The sequence below is a fragment of the Wolffia australiana genome, chromosome 11 (assembly GCF_029677425.1).
Source record: "Wolffia australiana isolate 7733 chromosome 11, ASM2967742v1".
Lineage (NCBI taxonomy): Eukaryota > Viridiplantae > Streptophyta > Magnoliopsida > Alismatales > Araceae > Wolffia > Wolffia australiana.
Genome location: NC_135845.1, coordinates 16420940 through 16446965, shown reverse-complemented (window position 1 = coordinate 16446965; position 26026 = coordinate 16420940). Strand labels below are relative to the sequence as shown.

The 26026-nt window shown below is 35.6% G+C and overlaps 1 protein-coding gene and 1 pseudogene across 1 annotated transcript; both read left to right on the top strand.

Annotated features, from left to right (window-relative positions):
* Window positions 1–7616: 7616 nt before the first annotated feature.
* On the top strand, window positions 7617–11045 carry LOC144709315 (uncharacterized; annotated as a pseudogene).
* LOC144709104 (putative receptor-like protein kinase At3g47110) lies at window positions 10525–11468 on the top strand. The gene is made up of 2 exons (XM_078582506.1): window positions 10525–10537; window positions 11053–11468. The coding sequence occupies exons 1-2, from the start codon at window positions 10525–10527 to the stop codon at window positions 11466–11468; spliced, it is 429 nt and encodes a 142-aa protein (XP_078438632.1).
* Window positions 11469–26026: the final 14558 nt, after the last annotated feature.

The window sequence follows — 26026 nt, the reverse complement described above, 5'->3', positions numbered from 1 at the left end:
TCAAGTTGGATAATTCCTCGTCCTCATTACTATCGCCAAGTTAATTTTGGGATTTGTCTTTAACTTCCCATTAAATTCAATGATAGTCATGATAACAGCTCTTGTCTCGCCACATGTCCTTACAAGAAATTGATAAAGACAAGCGTATAAGTGAATTGCTAAGTATAATAATGAGAAGACGTGTTAGATATTGCAACGCTTTAGCATGCTCCACATCAATGTGCTTTCGTCAAGGGCCAATACTTGTAAGATACATCCCCACCGTGTGTCGATATGGCAACATATGTCTCATGTTACATGGGATTTGCGGCGTCATTTTGACCTGCCAAATTAGTAAATAAGGGGGAATGTTAGGGTTTGAAATGCATCATCATTGATCCACAAGAACTATATTGTCCAATAAGTTCTCGCCACATCATCACCTGTAAATAAAAGGCATTAGTACTAATTGGCCATTATGGCATTGTTAAGCACGATGAAATAATTGCATCTTTTCAATGATTAGTTCATGCTAATCATTAACTAGATTATATCTGTGCTTGCTGCTGCATGAATCAAATAGAGATATAAGGCCCACAAAAAGTAAACCCAAAAGTACACTAATAAATTCATATAAAAGCAATAGTAAGGCCAAAAAATATACATAAATGTATTTTATAACATAGAAAAATCAAATCCTAGTTATGACAATATCAAAAATATAGGAAAGATCATTTTGATTTTTTTTAGAATATAATATAAGAAATTCCTAAAAATACTTTGAAATTCAGATAATTCAAAACATCCATCTAAAGATGGATTTAACAATTTTAGGCTTGAAAACAAGCATATATAACCAGTTTAATGCAAATAAACATGTAATGATTGTCATATTAGCATATTAAGAATGGATGTGAATTTAAGAGAAGGTTAAATGCTTAGATAGTTTTGTAAAAATTTAAGAGATTATTTTTCTAGTGATTTCACCCACATATTTGTACTAACTAGAATGTTTGATTAGGGTTTCATACTTAACCTTATGCTATGTCATTAGTTATTATTTAATTAATATATGAATTATATATTTAAATAATAAGGTAAGACAAAAAAAGTGATGTGGTAATTAAATCTGTTTGATAGAATAATACACTAGCGTAGAGGGTCCCAACAAAAAGTTTACATCTATAAATTTTTTTAAGAGACAAGGACTTCAATGAAATTTTCCAAGGTCCTTTATGAAAAATTTTGAGAGATTATAAATAGAGGAGGTAAGTTCTTTGAAACTCATATAGGTTACTCTTGAGTGCCCTCCCGGCTCTTCTCTTTCTCATTTACAATGTTGTTTTTAGTGAGACTAGATGACCCCACAATTTGAGGGAATTAGAGTTTTAGCAGCATAATTTGACAGAATGATAAAGAGGTCCAATGGTCTAAAAGTGATGTATATATGCCTATAGGTCAAACATCTAAATGACTTTAAGATGCTCATTTAAGGAATTAAGAATTCATTCATTCGGTCCATAAAAAAAGTGACTGTATATGCTTTCAATTTTAAGACCCTTTTTTTGATTCATTATATTGTTTCATAATAAATATCAAATCAAGTCCATTGAAGTCATGATGGATGAAAATTACATATGGATTTTTAATGTTGTTGTGATTTAATTTGCCAAAATCAAATTAAACTTTTAATTGTGTAAACTCACTCGAATACACATATTCGAGTGAGGTTGTCACTGCAGGGACTGGCCTTTAGGATTAGAGATAATAAGTTGATGAGATGAGTGATAAGAGGAATTGCGTAGAAAATAAGAATCATAAGATAAAAAGAGAAAAGGGTATAAAATAAGCAATTAGTAAGTGGGAGAAAGTAATTAAAATTAGAGAAAATTTAAGGTAAAATGTCATAATGAGTAATAGTTTAAGATATTAAGGAGAATGAAAAAAAGAGAGAGATAATATTATATATTATTTATATTACTTTAGGGGTAATAAATTTTTTAGATATAATATGTAGTTACAAAATAGTGTACCAAAATGAAATTATGGTATTATAATTGAGGCTGGTATTAAGATAGATAGTAGACCAATTATATTTAAAGTTTTAATTAAGATGTAATAGAAATAAGGTGAAGAGAGAAATTAGTAAGTATACTATAATTAATAGGTAATATGCAAGGTAGAAGAGATAAATATGGCAAGTAAAGAGATTAGATTTAGGTGAGAAGTGAATAAAAACTTTTTTTTAGTAAGATGTAAGATAAAGAAGAAAACAGAAAAGGAGATAAAAATTAGGGTGTATAGCAGAGAGATATTATTTATCATGCGTATACTAATGAGGTAGAACGAGTGGTGAAAATAAGAGAACTTAGGAGGACTTAAGGGCAAATATCTATAACATTATATAATTAATAGGTAGATTATAATAATAGAAAGCGTGTTTACAGGTATAATATTCAATAAATAATTTTTAATATTTTATAAGGTGAAATCCTATGGAAAGTGTAATAAATCAGGCGAAATTCCTTGATGCCACGTATATGTTTGATAGAATGACTCAAAGAAGCGACAATAATGAATTCTGATGAAACTCGTTCAAACTCCAAATTGAATTAAAATTTTCAAAAACATGGAAGTTCGGAGCTGATAATCATCCCGATTGACTAAAGAAAGTTACCAAATCTTCTCTGATATGAAGATTATGGACTGGGGACTTCCCCTTACGTTGGTGCATGACTTTCCTTTCTTGTCTCCCCCTTTCAGGTGCATATATATGCCTTCATGCTCATTCTCTGACATCTTCCTGAATCTTTGATTCTCCTCTAAGGCTGTCACATATCTATGCCTAATGAGGATACACAGAGGAAAAGCTTAAAGGGTCTCTGCTATTCATCTAATTCCTAAGATGAGAGATCCCCCATTAGGCTTCGAAAAATCCACTTTAAAGGTCGAGAGAAGTTCTCTTGACCCCCTCCATCAACTAGACCTGATCCAAAGGCTCTCCTAGAGCTGTTGGATCAGTTTGTGGTCCCCTCATCGCCAGCCTCCACCAATGAGAATGACAGCTAGGCTTGGAGAAGGATGGGTTACCCTCGAATGTCCAATCTCCCTCAGATGGGTCCAAAAATTGTGATTAAATATCAGCCATGGACCCCTTGAGTTACTACATAACTTTATGAACCTAGTCAGCATAGTCCCTATTAGTAGTTCTGTTTCTAATTTGTTTGTTGGGTGGCCCAACCATCCTTGTGAGTAGAGACCAACTAATCAGAGGCTTCCAAAAAGAAAATAATGCAAAAAGATTCAGGTGTCAAATATATCTTACAATCTCCTTTTGCATATCAGATAATTGAGATTTAAAACATAGTTTAAAAATTGTCCTGTTAGGATGCAGGCTTTGGGCCAGGTCGGTCGAACATCAATCATATTTTTTTGTAAGCCTCTTAAGATCGTGACGTGTTGGGCTGTGATTCCTATTGTTGCTTCTCGGTCCCGTCTACCACAGGGATAAAAGCATAATTATAATTTTAAAATTTGAAACAAGCATTTAAATTCTGACCCAGGATATCCTTTGACTAAATGAAAAAATCTCCTCCTCTCATGCATCCACGGCCCATGTTCTATGTTGTGGGCCATAGTAATGGGCCTGTGTGAGATCATTGTGAGCTCGTGGTCATTAAGTGCATATATGGTGGTGATTATCGGCCGTGGTTGGGCTTGATTTCTCCTGCAGTCATCCCTTTGTGGCTGGCTGGCGTGCTTTTGCCGCTGGTGCTTGACTTTCCCTAAGCAACACATATTTATTATTATTTTTTATTTACCTTCAGCCCAAAGATAAAATAATAAACTAATGAGAAGCATTGAATCCATTAATATCACAATGTTAAATGTGATTTGCATGAAGACAACTAGGCTTGTACAATATGTAAATAAAATATGGTGTTTTAGGATGATAGATCAGTTGGGGTATGAATGGTTAATTTGTATTGGAATAAAGCTAATATGAACGGGATGATGCAAAAAATGCTTTTAACATGTACAATTTTACATGGCTCATAATAGATTCATCAGGCCACAAATCTCAGCTGGCTCTACCGTAAGAACATGGATAGATACTATCCTAGCTGGCTCTAGACAGAAAAACATGAATAGGTACTATCCCAGCCAAGTTAAATTTGGTCAACATGAATTCATCTTATATCAATAATTATCATTTCTAGGTTTATTTTTTAACAAGTCTTTAATATTTTTAGGTGTTACCTATGATTTTTAAATATTATCTCCATTTTCATTTATTATATCATCCATTCCAAACAAAACCTCCCCCTGAACCTCCACAAGGCTGGTTTAAATATATATTTACGTATATGTATCATCCCCACATAATATTGAACACAAGGATGATTAGACATTTTCCTTTTTCCAAATTGAAAAAAATTACAAGATAAAAATAGAGACATAAAAAATATGAAACCCAAAAACACCTTTTTATCCTATGAACTCAAAGATGAATAACAATCTAAAATATCTCACGTAAAAAAGTACAGATTATTCCATTTCACTTATTAGTAATATGGAATTTAAATTATCTGTATATTCATTAAGGATATGTGGAATTTTAATAGTTTACAACATCCATTTCTGATGACTTTTCAGAAGGATCTTTTCTGCCAACTGTTAGCAACTTATAAGGGTGAAAATAGGAAACATGGGATAAATCATGCAAGAGTATCAATAACTTTTATGGACATGGGAAGAAATCTGGGTCTAATTGGAAGCATAAAAAAGTAATAATTATAATTTCTGAACAACTATATCCTCAAGCTGAATGTTGGTCACACATCTCTGATATGTCGCAATGTCCATTAGAATAGTTCCAACAATTGGGAGGATATTAAAATGATGATAGATGGGAAATATTTTGATGTGGTAAAGGAATGATGTGTTATGAGGCTTTGATGGATAACACTCATAGGTGCCATGATGTAATGGGATACCAAGGCTATATTGATTACAGGAAAATATTATATGCCTCTGTTGTGGTTACTCATCATTATTACCTACATCTAAAATTATTGCATGAATGTTAAAGCATTAGCCTTGTGGATGTGCGAAATGAGAGGATAATTTCTGCAGCTATTGAGATCAGTGGAGGAGGAGACCCTAGATGAAACTAAATGTTGGAGAACAAAGGTGTGGAGAATATAAAATCGAAGAGATAATCAAAGATATGGAAAATTAGATTTTAGAGGTGCGGCAGAACAGTAAGGGGATAAATAGTGTAAATTAAACTCAAGCACATTTCAGGGCCACTAAAAAATCTGGAACACAAACTGGTCATCTGAATTCATTTTACCAAAAAACAATAGACACATGTTCCATTAAATTCAAAACCGTCCCTCATAAAATAAAAAGAAAGCTCAATAAGGAGGAAACTGAGATTTCTAACACCTTCCGTTCGATTATCATATTTTAATGTAAAAATAAGAATGAATAATATAAGAATCCAAAATTTTTGCCCACGTCAAACTAAATTATATAAAGGCATCCTCATAAAAAAATTACATGCATAAAACCAAGAAATAAATTAATAGGAAAATAACATGCACACAAAAATACTTCTTTCAAAATTTATAAATTTTACAACTTTTATCCATAGTCAGGATACGTAAGGTTTAAAATGACGACATCGTCAGATGCGGATATATGTAAATTCTCACAACTATTTGAGGATTCCATGATTGGTAAGTTTGCAAATGGCTGTGAAAACATGAAACTTAGTGTTCACGAACTAGTCCATCAAAATCCGTTTATGTACTTTTTTGGGTTATAGGGCTGTGATTGACATGAAAATATGTAAATTTAGGCTGTGGAGGATATAAAACAGAATAGTAAGGTGATAACCAAGAAAAAGAGTATATGTCATTGTTAATTCCTAGATTAAATAGTAAATTTATAAACTTTATTTGAATCTAAAAGAAGCAATAGTGTTCGTGTTTTTTAAGCAATTGTAATGACAAAAAAACCTAAATTGTTGAGAATAACTTCAAAGATAAACTTTATTTGAATACTGTAATGTTAAGAAATCAAAAAATACATACTTAAATTATCTTATAGTTTTTTTGGCAGACAGCGCCAGGGTTTCACACAAGAGCACCGTGGACTTGACGTGGTATCGACAAAAAAGGATTGGCAGATCTCCTGTTTTTTTTTTCAGTAAAAATGCAATAACTTGAGCTATAGGACAAATTTTTAGGCACTGTTTGAACCCCTAGGCCTTGGATATATACATTCTTTAATAATCAAACCAGAAAATTTGAGTTTGGAAGAAAAACCTCTGAGGAGGCATAAACCTCTGGTGTCAATCCCTTTTGGGCTAAGGATGGATTCTTCAGCAGTTTCCTCCAAACCTGATGCTCTGATTCCCATCTTCACTCGACCTGAAACTCAAACAGAGTAGATCCAAGAAACACTTTTGGACTCAAGGCTGCCAAAATAGATTTTGGGACATAAATTCAGGGATTGTTACAATGTGGGAGAAAATGGGTGTAAATAAGAGTCCTAATTCTCAATGTGAGAAACCTAAATGCGGGGCCAGGATTTGTCAATGTGGCCAGTCAATTGTGTGCCCCTCTTTATAGGAACAAGACAACAACCAGCCACTTGAATTTCTTCTTAAAAATAGACTTCTCCTTTGACTGGGCTTAAGCTCCTTTTGGGACCCACATTGGGCCAGCTCCATAGTGGACTTCATTGTGCTTTAGTTCCCTCTATTCTGCACCGTTAATATTCTAGTTACCTAAGTACTGTTATAAATGAAGCTCTAACGAAATCATGAGAAAAATAATTTGAATCAAGTGGTAAACTCCATTAGTTAAGGCGAATTACAAAATTGAGTGTTAATTTCACTTTTACTATGAATAAGAGAAAACATTTGTGCATATTATTTATTTAAATAGTAATATAAATCATAAAAATACATATTTATCACTACTTATTTGATGTCATCAGTCCCCATGAGCTGGTTAATTCTAGTTAAGGGGACAAATATATTTTTTATTTGATCGTAACTTCTGTTAGTTTCATTATCAGTTGAGCTCTCCTCCGCCCATCCCAACAATAAGCAGATTAAGGACGCTCATCGTGTTTGCTGCAAGAGCTCACCACCACGTAGCGATAAACTTAGGGTACAATTTTTTATGCTATCCATCTCCTGGCATGAAGCAAGATCATTATGTACGAACACTTCCTCCACCCTGTCTGTCACACCCTTCCTTTACTATTTCGTCGCTGGGTCAACAACCCCCCTTCCTCACCCGTCCCTATCGCTATTATTATGACGATTGACTTCTGGATTTTCAGTCTCAAAAGACGGCTGTGGGAGGAAAAAATAATATTATTGATAAGAAGAAGCCTATTTCTGGGCATGAGAAAGAGGACCAGGAGCGAATGCTTACACACTTCAAATCGCACGTTGTGCCTTTTAAATCTCGAATATGACGGCGACACAACCGTTGAATCTTCAATATCTTGCGAGTAATTCATTTCAGAATCTTCAATATCTTCACGATAAAGAGGTAAATTTTAGAAAAATGCCAGCGTTCAGAATCTAGAATCAAAAAACAGGCATAAAAAGGCTACAACGTGAGAAACCAGATATCAGATGGAAACTCACCTGCGACGGCGAACGATGGCACCTTCTCCTTTCCCTCTCTTCTTCTTCCTCATCCTCCTCTTTCTCTCTTCTTTTTCCTCTGTTTCTGCCGAGTCCGCGGCCGAACGTGCGGCGCTGATCGCGTTCCGTTCAGGGACCTCGGCGATAGACGGCTGGAACGAGTCCACGTCGGCCTGTCGCTGGTCCGGTGTCATCTGCGGCGACGGAGCGGCGGCGCCGGTGACGGAGATAACTCTTTCAGGCATCAACCTCACAGGCACCGTCTCTCCTCGTCTTTCCGAGCTTGTCTCTCTCTCTAAGCTCGACCTCTCGAACAATAGCCTGGTTGGCCCCATCCCTTCCGAGCTAGGAACGCTCCTCTCTCTTAAAAGGCTAAGTCTGAGATACAACACGTTATCCGGAGCTATCCCGCCAGAGCTCGGGTCACTGTTGCAACTTAATTATCTAAACCTCGCGGCCAACAATCTCTCCGGTGTTATACCAGCGGCGCTCGGCAAACTCTCCGCTCTCTCCACGCTCGATCTCGCTTACAATTCTCTCTCTGGGGAGATCCCCTCAGCGTTCGGCCAACTCTCTAATCTCTCCACCCTCTATCTCTTCCACAACGAGCTCTCCGGCGCCTTGCCCCCACACTTGGGCAATCTCTCGCGCCTTACCTTGCTGTACCTGTATGAAAACCAGCTTGAAGGGGAGATCCCTGAGGAGATTGGAAACGCGAGAAGCCTCGCCGTCTTCGACGTTTACAGTAATCGGTTATCAGGTCGGATACCCGCCTCGCTATTCAATCTGCCAAAGCTTGAACTCCTGCACTTGGGGTTTAACCGGCTGGAGGGTAGGTTACCGCCGGATCTAGGAAACAATCTTCCTTCGCTGAAGTTTCTTAATCTCTTCGGGAACAGGCTCGAGGGAACGGTGCCGGCATCCCTCGGTAATCTTATGGCTTTGGAAGTTCTGGTGCTGTCTATGAACAAGCTATCCGGCGTCATTCCCGTAGACCTGGGCAAGTTGCAGAACTTGGCATTCGTTGACCTTTCTAGCAATCAGTTGGAGGCAGCAAGGGAAGAAGACTGGGGCTTCATTACCGCCATGGCTAACTGCCGCAAGCTCGATAGGCTGGAGTTGCATGATAATAACCTCGGCGGAGCCTTCCCGGCTGCCATAACCAACCTCTCGAGGTCTTTACAGCTGCTGCGGATGGAGAGGAACAGGATAAGCGGGACGATACCCGCGGGGATGGGGGCCTTCGTCAACCTCACGATGCTGAACTTGGGAAGGAACAATCTCACAGGCCAGATTCCCGCCGACTTGGGTAATCTTCAGAGCTTGGAAGGGCTTCTTCTTGAAGATAACGAGCTATCAGGAGAAATCCCTCCGTCTCTAGGCAGCCTCAGAAAAGTGGTGAAGTTGTCCTTAGCCGGAAACAAGCTCGAAGGAAGCATTCCGGCGACATTGGGAGGGCTTCAAAGACTGCAAGTCCTTAATCTGTCAAGCAACAGGATCTCCGGGGAGATACCCAGAGAGGTTTTCTCTCTCTTCTCTCTCGGTCAGCTAGACCTCGCCATGAACAACCTGACTGGTCCTCTGTGGGCGGTAGTTGGCCGCCTGAAGAACTTAAACACGCTTAATCTTTCTCAAAACCACCTCTCCGGCGACATTCCGTTGGCCATTGGCGGTTGCGAGGTCCTTCAGGTGCTGTTGTTAAAGGATAATGACTTCAGCGGGGAAATTCCTTCGGCGCTGAGCAAGCTTGCTGGGCTTGAAGAGCTTGATCTCTCCGGCAACATGCTCACAGGAGAAGTGCCGGAGTTTCTTGGCAGTTTCGATCTCCGGAGACTTAACCTCTAGTACAATGACTTGAGCGGAAAAGTACCCCCCGGAAAGATCTTCGAGAACGCGACGTCAACTTCTCTAATTGCGAATCCCAGACTATGCAGCGGCGAACCGGCTATATTTGGTCTTCGGCCATGCCGCAGACGGCGAATATCGCCGAAGATCTGGGCCGCGGCCGCCTCCGCCACCGCCGGCGCTATCTTCGTCGCTGTTCTCTTCGTTTGCATCTTCAAGAGAAAAGGGTCGTCGTCGACGGCGCCCGCCGGTGACGTGACCTACGAGGAGCTGAAGCGTTGCACGGGCGGATTCTCGAACGCAAACGTGATCGGAAAGGGAGCTCACGGGTGCGTTTACAAGGGCATCCTCGGGAAGAACAAGCAGCCCGTCGCCGTTAAAGTGCTCCACCAGGGCAGCGCCGCCGCGGCCAAGAGCTTCACGGCGGAGCTCCAGGCGCTGAGAAATATCCGTCACCGGAACTTGGTCAAGATGTTCGGATTTTTATCCGATGCCGGCGAGCAGGGGAACGAGTTCATGGCTCTTGTTTACGAGCTTTTGCCCAACGGGTCCCTCGACCAGTGGCTTCATCCTGAGGACACGAGTAAAGATGAGAGCTTGGGACTTGGGAAGAGGCTCGCCATCGCCATTGATGTGGCATCGGCGCTGGAATATCTTCACCAGGGCATCGAAGTTCCGATCGTCCACGGTGATCTCAAGCCGGGAAATGTTCTTCTGGACGAAGAGATGAACGCCCGCGTCAGCGACTTTGGACTTGCTCGCTTCGTCTCCCCCGGCTCATCCCTCTGCAGCACCACAGGCACCGTCGGATTGAAGGGGACGATCGGCTACGTCGCACCAGGTTCGCTCTCAATTTTCCTTCAAAACCAACGGTTTCTGCCGTTTCTGTCCCTTAGGATTAGAGATCACTAACCTTCATAGGAGATCACTCATCCATTTTAGGTTTTCGGGTTAAAGGTCTGGTCAGTGTGTTCTGCTTTAGCTGGGCTGGGAGTAGCGTAGGATCTTTGATAGCCTTTAGGAAAATGCTAACAGGAGGTCTCAACCATCCCTCCAGGAAAACTGGTTTATGGTTTTGGCCACCAAAATACATAACTAAGACTATTAGAAGGTCAACCACCATGTTAGGTTTCCAGGATTTAGGATTAAAAGTTGGAAGATTAATATTTAGAGTTTAAGATTTATTGATATTTTCTGTCCGTATTTAGAAGGGGCAGCAGTTGCAGGCCATGCATTCATTTAGGGTCTTCTAATTCTCTGATTTTTTATGGAGCTGGAAAGCCTCAAAATTAGCTAACTTACAGTGAAAAGAGGCCACCTATCCATTCGGGATTTTAAGGTGTAAGGTCTATGGCCTGTTGTTTAAGGGCTCAGGGTTTATGATGGATTGAAACTTTCATAAATGGTTTTAGGGTTAGGTTCAACCTTTAGAGTAGAAGACCTGACGTAACAGGCAACACAATGTGTGGTCTTCCGAGAACACCACTTAACCTAGAGAGAGATCACCTACCCATTAAGGATTGATGGTTCACTGTTATTCTCTATCCGAGCAGAGCTGGCGACACGGGGAAAGGCGTCTACGGCCTCGGATGTCTACAGCTTTGGGATATTGTTGCTGGAGTTGTTCACAGGGAAGAGCCCTACTGATGCAGACTTCACCGGGGGCTTGACCCTTAGAAGCTTTGTCTCATTGGGAATTCCTCGACGAGTCATCTCCATGACAGACCCAAAGTTAAATCTTCTAGATGCAGTCGCTAAACAACAAGAAGAGGAAGAAAAAGAAGCGCTCGTCCGATGCCTCGTCTCCGTATTCAAACTCGGCCTTCTTTGCTCGGAGGAGTGTGACAAGGATCGCCCTCAAATCTCAGAAGCTGTCAGAGCGCTAACTCTCACAAGGGACGCATTTCTCCCCCTTGAGCCCTCACTTGTTGGGAACGATACCCTCCTGCAGATAAAGTTGGACGGATAGATAAAGGAAAGGAATAGACAAAAGAAGAGAGAGAGAGAGAACTATTTGTTGTCCTTGATTTTTTATTTCATCTCAACTTCATACTTGGCTTGAATGGTTGAAGATGGAGAGAGAACATGAAAGAGAGATGACAGAGAGAGAGAGGTTTATTAGCCTTGATATTCTCTTTAACTCAAGTTCATATTCTGGTTGTGTGATCGAAGATGGAGGGAGAACAAGAATGCGAGGCGGAACAGAGAGAGGTTTGTTTGCATTCAAATGGATTTAAGTTCATATCAGGACTGTGTGATCGATGATGAAGGAGGAACAATAAAGAAAGAGAGAGAGAACTCCACAAATATTGATATCGACTTTAACTCAAGGTCATACTCGGGTTACGTGAGAGAACTAGAAAGATAGAGGTTTGCTGACAAGAATTCGACTTTGACTTTGATTATTACCGAAGTCGGCAATTCTTGATCAACTTCCACACGGCAGCCTTGAGAAAAAATTCATTTTGCGGCTCTTTCAACTGAAACCATAAGTCACGCTAATCAGTCAACTTTGAATAACTTTCGTTGTCTATCGAGGCGAAATAGTTTACAATAAAAACTATTCATAAAATGAAACCTATGTGAAAACGAAACGCCAGCGTTCTAGGTCAAGCATTCACACGAAATGGTAGGCTTTCAGACCTGCGGTATGTAGTCAAGTCGCAGGTTTTGCAAACAAACTGATATTTGTATTATCGAAATGGAATATAATATATTATTTAAAGAAGAATTTCGACATTGACTGTCACCGCGTGGCTATTCATTATCCAGTATCCACGATAATCGTTTGAAAGTTAACGAATAAATATATTTATAAATTTGAGGATAAACTCCAGACTTTTTAGCATTATGGAGAAGTCACATTCTCCCATCTAAATTCTCCGATGATCTCAGAGACAAATTTTCAGACTCACACAGCCAGTCGTAGTTTCCACGTAAAAAGACTATTGAAGTTTTCATTTTGGGCTGGAAAATATACTTGAGGTCGAAACATCACCAGAAAAACTTGAAACTTTTCAGCAAAATGAAATGGAAATGTCAGTCTCCCATCCTAATGGCCCGATGATCTCAAAGACAAAATCCCAGACTCTGAGTAAAAAGACCTTGTAGTTTTCACAGTTTGCCTGAAAATGTACCTGAGGTGAAAACATCACCTGAAATGGTGTCCTCAACATTAAAGGATTTTCCCTTTGAATGGGCTTTAGGCAGCCCAAAATATAATCTCAAATGAAGGATGGAAGAGGGCGGGAGAAAAATGTTAATTTAACTGATAAAACAGACTTATCGATACTTGTTTGGAAAACAACAAGGAACACTTCAGGTTTCTTCTCTAATATTTTTATAGTTTTGATGTACCCTGCCAAAGTAAACTAGTTGAATCATCACATGAATTCATTGCATTCCCTTTCCCTGACTCTAAAACTGTTTTAGCGCATAGTGAACAAGGGTTATACAATCGATCTTGACCATATTGAAATCAGACCAGAAATGACCAATCTCCCACGAATTGATCAATGATCAAGTAAGCGAATTTGAATGATTTGATCTAATTAGCTAATTAAGCAGACTTCCTTTTTCCGTCAGTAAGCTTAATCACACGAATACAAAATTTAACATATATCACAATTATTCAAATTCTTAGATCTAATTATGATATCAATTTTTATTAGGGTATTAAACTATTTAACATCACAAAAATATGATTTAAATCCAAAATTTAGGAGAATTTATTTTAAATAATTACTTATACAATAACAACAATATAGGAGAAAAAATTTTAACAAATACACTACAAATGTCAATAAATCATTGTGAAATTAAGATTACTTTATTCGTTCAGATAATTCTATGTGATACTATTCAAATGTATTATCAATTTTTAATTTAATAATGTGGAGGCATATCTAAATTTTAAGATGAAAACTTGCACATACTTTTTGTTCCATTTTTAACAGATGCCAGATGAAAAAAATATCAAATTTAATCTGATTTCCGATTTACTATTAAATAAGTTTATATCAATTAATCATCTGAAAAATTTTATTTTATTATCTTTCATAATAAGTTTCATTCGTTGTATATCTTAATGCTTAATTATTTAATTTTACTAATAGGTACATAAACTTTTAAGCCCATTATTTCAATGAAAACTGATTTACTCGATTAATTTAGGACAAAAAAGTGGATGTCAAATAATGATCACTGATACTTAAATTTTATGATGTATAGATTTCAGGTGTAACTACTAAGTTCCAGACTTGAAAAAAACAGGTTCAAGTATTTGAACTCAACTACTGATATTTTATATTGGAATACTTCAATTTTACAATTATAAAGAAAAATGAATTTGATTATTCAAATGGAAACTTTGATAATATATATTTCTATTGATATTAAATGATTTATTGTAATATATGTAAATAAATTTCAACTCTAATAGTTTCTTTATTACTTTTCTTTAAAATTTTGATATTGGATACTTACATATCTAATATAAAAATATATGGAAAAATGAAGAAATAATATTTGAAATGGTGTTTTAATCTTCATAAAACATAGATCAGTTAAATTTTTATATTTTTTATTAATAGATGCATAGTATTTAATACAACTCTCAATCTTTATCCACAAACAAACTTGTTATCATCTTTCTCTGCTTTGTGTGAAGGCATTCAATACTTTAACATCAGTAGAAAATTGTTATGTGTGACATGGGAATAAAAATCTTGATGCTCACCCTCCTCCATCTTGATGATCCCTCTTATGACTCCACTGTCGTCATCATGGAGAGAAGTCAAAGGGATAATGATGAAGAGTGGTAGGCATTGAAAGAGTCGAGCTTGTGTAGATTTCAGTAGGGCATTTCCCTATTTATACTTTATGAATTTTTCATAAAACAAAAACTTTAAGTACATCTTCTGATGTCCAAAAGACCATTTATGTGTGACCCTCTAGGCCCATGATTGGTCTAGTTAACAAATCTAATAGCCTATCAGCCTTTATTTGCTAACCTATAAAATATATTTATCAAGATATTGACTGGTTAATTAAATTTCAAATTAAATAATTGATATCTTGAGTTTCTAGCCTACGGAGTGCCAAGTTATATCTTGTTTGGAGAATAACGACTCTCTCATGAAACATCACAGTCATCAGGTTCCATATACATATAGTCCCTCCTCAACATGACGTTCGTAGAAAAAACTTGGAGTATGGTAAACAGTTAGACCCTAATTGGTCACCCCAATTAATACTCATGCATTGGAAAATCGAGGGATAATTCTTCCTCAATATTACACTACCTTGGCCAAAGACTTCCTCTCATTGTCTCCTTTCATCTGTCTCCCCTTATACTGAGGGTAACCAATCTCGTCTTGACCTCTCAATCATCTTTGTGAGTTTCATCAAACACCTGAGCTCATACACTTTTTTAATTCCATGAATTAGATCAACTAGGTCATAATCAAAGTACAAGCATCCATTCAGAAGACATTTTGGTGTCTTAGGTCTGACCACACATACAAATATAAAGTGAAGCAACCTCATTGACAGTTTCGTGTGGCTGTGAAGAACACTTCGTAGCCTTTGGTTTTGACAAAGGTTATCCGTTCTTTAAGAGCCTCCAAGTTTCGACAAAGTAGATGCTAATCTACTATTCAAAAATTTATACGGATCAATTCAGTGTCTCCACATTAATGGTGAGCTAATGGCTTCGTCCATGGATAAGATATATATCATTGATCGTGGATATCCTTAATCAAGCGAAGTGCCTTAGAAAGTTATTTACCTTCTAATGGGAAATTGTGTCTTTAACTTATGTAAGAGCACCATTGGTGCCCTAGAGCAATGGACTATATGATCAAAGGTATGTCTCCAACATTATTGATGATCATTTCAATTATCCTTTTTTGTTGGAAATATCTGCTGTAGGTTGTCAGGTAACGGTAGATTATCTATCATTTTTATATCATTGAAAACTTTATTTTATGTAACCCTTGATTTCAACTAACCTTTCGCATGAACTTAAAAAATGTCATCAGGCCTTCTCAGGATATCAAGAACAAATCTCACACTCATTTCCAGATCTACTTATACCCCATGGGTACCATACCCTTTGGTGGGCCAACAAACCTCCAAACTTTGTTTAGGTACATAGAATAAATTGTAGAGATCATAAATTATGTCACATTTCCAAAGTAAGAATAGGCTCTCATATGTCACAGATCATGACATTTACTTGAATCCTTCCATCTAACATTATAAAAAAATTATCTTGTCATCTTTACCAGGCATATCGGTGTCTTTTGTATATATTTGAACAACTTAACTACTGTTCCATCCAACATCAAGGAAAATAATCTAGATTCTATTATACTTGATTTTTCAAATCTAAATTTTTATTTTTCCAAAACGTTAATTTACGTTTTTGATTATGAGTTTAAATTTTTTCTATTTCAAAATCTATATTTGCTTTTAGTATCTTAATTTTTTAATCATTCTCTCTTCCTTTTTATTTCAATTTTAAGTTATTTCTTTTTTTACCTTTCTATTTCAAAATCTCAGATTGCTTTTAAGTATCTTGATTTTTATCATTTTATTATTTCGTATTCCATCTGTTTTTCATATCTACATTCTATTTCACACTATCTTGCAACTAAATTTTATGTTCCTACTCTCCAAATCATTATGTTTAATTTTTCTTTCTGATTTCCAGCGCTCTCATGTTTTTTTTCAAATATTCATTAAATTCTTATTTTCCCAATTTTATCTGTTTTTTTTTCAAATCATTCTGCTTAAATTTTCAGTGTATTTGAACGTCTCTCAGTTTTTTCAATCTTTGTTCCATTTCACAATCTTGCCTTGTTTGTTTTCTAAATCCTTTGTTCTGTATGTTTTTCTGATTTGAGAGTCTTTCCATTTTTTTGAAATATTCATCTATTTTTTATTCACTCACTTTTAAATCTTGATTTGTGATTGTCCCAATCATTCAGATTTTTTTCTTTCAGATTTCCAAATCTTTTGGTTTTCCAAATTTTCATTCTATTTGAAGTTCTCTCACTTCAAAATCTTGATTTCTTTTTCTCAAATATTTGGGCTGGCTTTTTGTTCTTTCTGATAGCCAAATCTCTCAGTCTTTCAAATCTCCTTTCTATTAATGATTTCTGATTTCATACATTAAAGTTATGTCTTTATGAATTTTTAATCATATTTATAATTTTATCTTCTAAGTATGTATCTGTAGAATTAAATCTCAAACTTATTCCTTTTAAATTTACTTAAGTATTAACTCGTTTTGAATATCTGAATTAGAAATATATACTCTGAATTTTTTTATTTTTACAATCTGGGTTCAGATTCTCAAAAATATGGTCGTAAATTTATGAATTAAGTGATTTAATGTCTTTGAGTCACAAAAAATATGATTATGACATCTAGATATAAATCACAAGAGAACTCTTCACCAAAATTCCACTACCTTAGCCAAGTACTTCATTACATCTTATTTAAGTTGTCTCTTTCTATAGGGAAAATGGATGATCTCATGTTGTTCCCTCAGCATGAACTTTATTCTGCACCCAAACTAATACTATTTAAAATTCTCATGATTAGGAATCCGTAGGCCATAGTCAAAGTAAAATTCCCCTTCCACAAGGCTACTTCAGAGTCTCTAGTCTAAGGACTACTTGCATGACCTTGATGTGAATAAACATGATTATCAGTTTGATAAAATATCATTCAGCAATTTTTTCAGATCCATTCACTGAACTCTTTCCGCTGAACTGTACCCACTATCTATATTTACTATCTGTACAGAAATGGCTAGGGAGACGTCTATAGTCAGCATATGAGTGAAACTATACATTGTTATTATATCTAGATACTTTGATATTCTCAACAATAATCATGAGAAGGTCACATAATCTATCTGTCCTAAATTGGGCACGCCGACTATGAGACATGGTAAATGAATGCCAAGACTACCTTTCTCAATGGAAACCTTGAGCACGATGACTATACAACATGATATTTAAAGAGTTCATTCTAATATTTGATCCAAGGAGCTTACTTAAAAAGAGTGTAAGATGAAAGTATCAATTTATTGACAAAACTAGGCATAAAAATTTAAAATCTAATGTTTGAAGAGGTCATCAGATTTTATGAGTTCATTAAAAATGAAGATAAACCTTTTTGTAGACGAAGACTAGTGGGACATCAATTACTACTATGAAGCTCTGCGTAGATACCATCATAGTGATAATATGTGAAATATGCATATAATTCACCGGGCTAGATATGATTTTAGGAATCTAAATATTGAATTTACTATGGTATTTACTATAACAGTTGAGTATTCCAGAATTTCTTGTTAATATCATATTGTGAATATTTTGGATATAAGTTTTCCTAACCCTATTCAACTTCTATGTCTAGTATATTTTTTACTAATGAATATATTAGAACTATATGTGGAAATAAATTTTAAGAGAACGAAATGGCATGTTCATCAATGGGATAAGGCATTCCATGAGATTTATAAAGCCATTTTTCTAAGCTTCTGGGTAACATTTTGGGCTTCAAAGGAGCAATTAATCTAGGGAGGTATGCCCTAGATTTCTCCACTAATCCCTCTAGTTTTCCCCTTAACTAGAAGCAGGAAATTCAAGTGATGAATCTCACAACTAATCCATAAATGATTGTAGGAAATAACGTGGAGAGAAATTGGGAAAGATAGAGGGGCCTTTTGAAATCATGCCTATTTATAAATATTATCTTCGAATCTCTTACTCAATCTAGTTTTTATGCTCTAGTTGCTCTCTTTTCCTATCTGGATCCTGGTTGTCCTTTTTTGAAAACTGTTCAGAATTTTTGCATCATTTGCTGGTATTTAAAAATAACACATCCTGATAAAGTAGAAGGATATATGTTAAGACAATATATTGGGGCTCAGAACACTATGCTACAAACATAAATGTACAATTTCTCCATCATTCACATCCAAGTGTTCTAATTTTTTTGGTTTCTTTTGTCTTTTCTCTCTATCCTTTATTCCTACTTTTTTATCTGGCCTAGAATCAGTCATTTTCTCTACCTGACTCATACACCTATCCTTAGCTTCTCCCCATTTATTTATATAAAAAAATATTTTAGTTACGCCTTCCATATTGGCTCCCTCTGCAGCTCTGCCATTGATTCCACATGTCTGATGCTCATAATTGTTTATATGCCTATTACCACAGCCACCTGCTTCCACATTACATGTGCTCACTTATTTATTTATGACTTGGTCAAAAATCTGAGAATTTTTGCTAATTCTAGTTCAAGTCATGGATATCAAAAATACTATTATATATATTTGCCATTTCTAAAAGTTAATTCCACATCTTATTTCATTTAAAATGACAAATATTTAGTAATTCAATATAATTTTTCATCAAACATGACCTTGTCTACATCTAGGTTCCTCTTTAAAGAGTTCTAACAATATTACCACAGTATAGTTTTTAACAGAACCTGAATATACTTTCCCAGATGATGCCAATGAGGAGCTAGTACGGCTGAAGAAGTTCATCAATAACCTTATTCATATGATCTTATAGCATATTCCTATGTTGTGTGACAACATTGTTGTGATATCTCTTTAAAAAGAGCCATGGTCTGATCATACCTCAAACAAATATGATATTCTTTAATTTATAAAATAGACAATTACCAAATGAGATATAGTGGGCTCAATAAATTAATAACATAGTATATCCACTGATGAAGCCCCTAGATCATGATTTTGAGAGTGTCAAAACAAAATAATCATATTATTCCACGAGGGCAAATGGATTTTTTGTAAGTGTATTGATGGATGTTGTGTGTCCTGGAAGACAACATCACTTTCATGTCTCATTCATCTTTATTGAAACATAAAGTTGTTCTTAATTATTAATGTGAGATGTTTATAGTGAAGTTCTGAAATACATGCAATGACTAAGTGATAATTATCATATCATCTTATAGTGATAGTTGGTATTTAAACATGTTTTCTAAATTCCATACTAAAAAGATACTTGTAATATATATACAAACATCTTGATGTGCTAGAATTTTGGCATTCCAGTCACATGATGAACATTTTTAATCCAATTTCCACTAACATAGAAATAGTAAGGATAGATAGTGGTTTCTCATTAGGGAAACATTTCACCAAAATTATCCATTTGGAATCCTATAATACTTAAATACCAGCCAGGTTCATTGCTTTCATGTTTCCTGTTATATTGGTCATTATATTTTATACACCAAAAACACCTTATGGATGGATGAATATTCTTTTAATATGGCCTACAATTACCTGAAGAAGGGATTCAAGGAAAATACCTTGCAACTCCTGTAGTAAGGATTCTATGAAATTGATTGTGCGATCAACATAGTTACGTCCACTCTTGATATATTGGGAAATTATCTCAAGGAAGAATATGTCGTTAAATCTCTAGCCAAGATACTGGAACCTTCAGAGAATGGGTTATTTGATGATTTCTACCACACATTAGTGTAAACTGAACTCACCAATTAGAATATGACAGTCAAGAACACCCTTGGTCATGTGGGAGTCTAGCGTCAATGAAGGATTATACATACAGAATAAATGCTTATCCCAATGTTTTAATCCTTCAAATCTCATTCTTTCTATAATCCATTCCTTTCTTTGGGCCTCATTTAACATCTCGAGTCTATGTTTCTCAAAAATTGAAAAATATGGTTAGCAAAACAGCCATGGGTGCTGCCTTTCGACAGCAAGTGTGCAAAGGAGTCAACAGCATACCTATTGCTCAAAACGGATCCTCTAATAATTTCTGCCAAATTTTGCTTGTCCTAGAACAATATGAAAGGTTAAAACCTGGATGAACTAGCTGTATTGAGGCAGCTAATCTCGACACTAAAGATTCTGCGCATCACATTATTACTATTGTCACCACCACTAACTAATGCACATGTAATATATGATTTTTATGTATTCAATGCTTTAGTACCAAAGTTCAAACATGAATAAATGAAAGTTCATCCAATGAGACACATGGAGGAGAAGATGACTTAAGGAAAGAAAGACCATAAACAGGGAGGAATTGCTATAGGAAGTCACAAATACATTTGCAAATTTTTATCTCTAAGTAATGAATTTCTGATAAAAAACTATTCTTGCTAAAATACATGAAATTAAGCATTGTCTTGAATACTAATTAAGTGATTATATACCAAGTGTTTTTAAGGGAAAATACATATTTTTTTAGAAATGTATTGTTCTTGCTAGATCTTCCTGGTCATTCAAGTTAAGGATTTGGGGATGAAAATATATATGGCCGGCAAGCCAAACCCACATTCCATATCTAATTCCATATTCATTAATAGAACATAATCATTATAGTGCACATGTGAGGCCCATAATGAAGTCCATGAATATATGATCTAGCTTAGTAAATTATGATGAGATCGTAATACGGAGATCACTATTCTTTAAGCATGTGTTCTAAATATTCCTGTTCGATGGATACACGAGAAGGACATCAAAGTATCCGGATAAAATAGCACTATCTAGCCTCACTCATATGATGACTATGGTTGGTTTGTAGCCATTAGTGTGGAGACAATAAGGATAGATAGTGGGCGCTCTTTAGTAGAAAGAGTTCACTGATGAAGCATGCAAATCCCTTAATGGTGTTATACTAAACTTTCAATCAGGTTGATTCATGTCACGATTGTATAATTTGTCCTTAGACTAGAGACACCAAAGACATATTGTGGATAGATAGTTTTACTTTGACTATGACCTGCAAGTCTCCGATCATGGGATTCTAAACAGTCTTGCTTTGGGTGAATCAAGAAGTTTGCGAAAATTATTGAGTGGTAAAGATGTGATCATCCACCCTTGCTATATGAGAAAAAATCTCAAAGAATATGATGCAATGAAGTCCTTGGACACAACAACAAAATATCGAAGAAGAGTTCTCGGATAATTTTTGGACACAAGCACTAGCTTTGATGATCAGTTAAGGTTTTCCAATTGAACATACCTTAAGTCCTCCTAGGGTTTTCAAGTGGATGGTGGAGTATAACTACATGGTAATCGATGACAAATAGGTTCCATGAGTGACTCAATACACAATCCTTTATATCTTATAGTGCTCGAGGTATAGCTTCGCCCCCATAGGTTGGAAAATCAACCTATCGATTGGGTTAAATCAATAAGACATTAATTAATTTATATGATCATATAGTTAATTAATTTGGAAGGACAATAAAGATTATTGGGCCACTAGAGTCATTAATGTGACCGATACATGGACATTGAGGGTCACACTTATATATTCTTTTGGACATTGAAAGATATACTTAAGTTATCAGTGTTTTATGAAAAATACCCACTTAGTATAAATACGAAGGCCCTGAAAAAAATTCACATAGGTCAGAACTATTCAGGGGCCTTACCCTTCTTCTCCCATCTCACCATGGCTCATCTCCATTTCCTCTACAAATGAGACAGCATAATGACAGCGATAGAGGTTGAATAGAGCTAGCCAAGGTGGAGGAGGAGATTCAACGTGCCAAGAATTGCATGGATATGTCTATAGGCTTCACACATGAGCAGCTTGACTAGTCTCACCCCGAATCTAAGAAATCATGGATGTGATCCACGCACATGTGATTCATGTCATTTTTTTGTTGACGTTGTTATGATTATGTTATGAGTCATCCGCTTCATGGAATCATCATGTTTATTCAGATCAAGACCTACAGAACCCAACATTCAAAACTAGGTAAATCCTCCTAAATTGTAGTATCCATTTCTAGATATTTTAGAATCCAAATAAATTTTAAACTATACTTCTCAACAACAATAAATCATAAGAAAAGATATCAATTTATGGAAAGTCTTGTTTAGTGGTATACAAATCTACTATTTACTCCAAGCAAAGGAAAATTCTAGTGTCAAATTTCTTCATTTTTCAAGACTGACTCTTGTGTATTCTATTATAAATTAATAAGTAGAAATTAATTATAATTATTTTAGATTATAAATTCTCAAAGAGGCTAAATAAGGGAGGCCAAATATCTGTACCCATGTACCCATGTACCTATTTTCATGTACCCATGGAAGCCAGATATGGTTGGCCCCATTCTTTCTTACTTGTCTCAAATATCTGCTTTTTAGTGAGGATAAATGGTCAGGAGATCCTTTAGGATTTTAATTAGTGATGTTTTAGGGAACAATAAAGAGATGTTATGAAGATTCCATAGATGTCTACAAAACCCACATGTAGAGGGATATATACCATAAAAGGTGATTAGTTCATCTCATTATTTGAGTTTAATGTCTTATTTGATTTCATTTTTGCAGTGAAGTTATTGTGGATCATCAGTATAAATTTCAAAACTGAACACATATACACTTTAAGTGGGAGATGATAGGAAATAGTGACAATTGGACAAGCAGGCATGTGCTTTAACAGGTGTTGTAAAAGGTAATCAAAGGTCCACCAAGTCAGCGTAGGGTTCTAGGGCCTTGATTTGGATGGAACTTAAGGGATTGGTATAGGAGAAGACTGATAATGTAATCTTAGTGAGATTCAAACTTAATGAACAAATCACATGGATGTGGACTGGTTCAATGATTTCTTGGATCCTAAAGTGAAAGATGTTGAGCTGCTCAATTTTAGAACCACTAGGAATATCCATATGAACCCTGGACATTGAATCTCCTATTGGGTTATAGAAACTTGTTATGGATGAAACAAATTGGATTCCTGTAGTGGAAGACTGTGACATAATCAAAATCGTATCTACAAATCTAATGATCAAATCACTTGGGCACAGAACCTATCTGTGATTTATTATATCCTCTAGTGAAATGTGTTGAGCAGCTCCAATATGCTGCCTCTTTGATGTATCAAAATGGTCCCCGATCAGTAAAAGCTCCTCCTCCACCTTGGCAAGCTAGGTTCAAGCTTTGTCATTGTCATTACACCATCTTGATCACATCTATGAATGGAGAAAGCCATGGGAAGAAGGGAGACAAAGGACAAGAGGCCTGAAATTTTTGGCCTGGGGGAAATTTATTCAGGGCCTTCCCCTATTTACACTTAGTGATTACTTTTCATAGACAACCCCAAAACTTGAAGTTTATCTTTTGACATCAAAAATATGGTTTACTTGTGACCCTTTACGTACATGTATCGATCTAGTAAATGACTCCAATGGCCTAATAAACTTTATTAGTTTTCTAAATTCATTAAATATATCATCATATAGATTAATTAGTGACGAATAGATCTTACCCAGTCCATAGGTTGAGTCTCCGTCCCTTAGGGTGCTAGGCCACACCTTGTGCTCTAGAAAATAAAAATTAGTGCCTATTAACTCACTATTTGAACCTGTCTACCATTTGTTATAGTTTCTCGTTCAATTGATGCTCCTAAGATGACTTATCGTATGGTAAACTATCAAAACCTAATTGATCATCCGAGTCAGTTCTGATGCATTTGGAAATCCTCACAGAAATTTTGTCTAATATTGTACTGCATGTCCAAGTATTTCATTGCAGTGTCTTACTTTAGTTATATTATCTTATGGTAAGTATGGATGATCACACCTTGTTGCGCCCAAACGAAGACTGTTTCAAATTCTTATGATTCGGAACCCATATGTCATAATCAAAGTACAATTGTTTATACAACAGACAACTTCAGTGTCTCAAGACTAAGGACCTCTTACATTATCATGATGTGAATAAACCTGATTCACAATTTGATATAATACCATTCATTGATCTGTACAGATCAATTCTTTTATTTTTTAAGTTGAAGAGCACACACTATCTATCTTTAGTGTCTTTACTGTAATGGTCTCGAGACTTGACATCCTCATGCTAGGAGTGAGATTAAACTGTGATATTCTATTGAGGATACTTTGATGTCATCGTCGAGTATGATTCACATAGGAATATTTGAATACACATGGTTAAATTCTAGTGCTACTATTATTTGATCCCATTATCATTCCTAGTCCAAGCCTGTATACATGGACTTTATTATAAATATCACACGTGCACTTTACTAATTACCTAAATACATCATATTGTGGATACATTTTATTAATGAACGTGTAATGGACTATGGAATATGTAATGGCTTTCTGGTTACATGTATTTCCATCAATTAAGAATAACAGAATTTGAGTCAAAATTAAAAGAATAAAGGTTTGAACTAGGCCACAACCATTTCACTAAGTATAGGCTTGATATGGGTCTCAATCAGTCCAACTCAACTAACTAATAATCTTTATTATCCTAGCATTATTATCTTACATTTTCCTATACATAGAGGTTTGAACCAGTTGCTTTTTTCTGTTAAGTATGACTAGATCTAAGGCATTGAGTGTTAATTATAAAACTGAATGTCATATATTATTGTTATTTTGAATTAGATAGCATGTTGTTATTGTATCGTTACTTATTTTAGATAAGGGTAAAATCTACGATGACACATATACTATATTATTACCTTCCTCTTCCTTCTATTTATTTATGTACCCTTATGGTTTCAGGGACGCAGATCAGCAGATGTGGGTGAGACAAGGTTAGTACATTTACATGATTGGAATACAACATTAAAGTGACACAAGGACTACATGATTGTGAAGGTATACATTATGGCATTTTGTTAAACTCTACATATACATTATGACTTTTGTTCACGCATGGAAGCATGTGGGTACTTCGGACATAGGTCTGATGGTGTTGCATGAGACAATAAGGTAGGAACATCGTATGTCATTATGTGTAGGCTAATAATGCACAAGACAGTGAGCACCTCAGTCTACAATGTGGGGTATGATTTTGTGTATATGCTGACACTGCGCAGGTCCAAACCCTTGATGGGGTTAATGATCAGATAGATTAGTAATATTAGATTATAAGTCCTAATTGACTGTTTTATATTGTTTTAAATTGAGTGTTTTAAATTGAGTGTAATATATTGATTTTTCCACTTAAAGAAATTATCAAACCATATAGGGTAAGGGGTCACTCCACCTTACATTGTTCTATGCTTGCAAGTCAAATATATATTTTTAGAGTTTTCTTTGTATTTTATAGGATTTATTTTCAAGAAAAAGAGATAAGAAAATAATTATATGATTTATCATAAATTTATTTAGAAAGATGAGAATTTTTTTGGAATTTATAATTTTTAATCCAATCTTAAACAGAGTCATTTATATATTTCTATGAAATTCATACTCTAGTACTTTTTTATATTTTCCTTACATTTTTACTAACTTATTTCATGCTCTTCAATCTTTTTCATATCCGTGCTTTTCTTTTTTCAACTATCTATTAGCCATCTTCTCCCGATTATCCTATCTTCACTTACTCTATTTTGCTGTACTCTTCTATTAAATTTTATAAATTTTCAAAATACAACAATATCTTTGTAATTTCATATTATTATCTTCATATCCCTTAACTATTTGAATAATATCTGC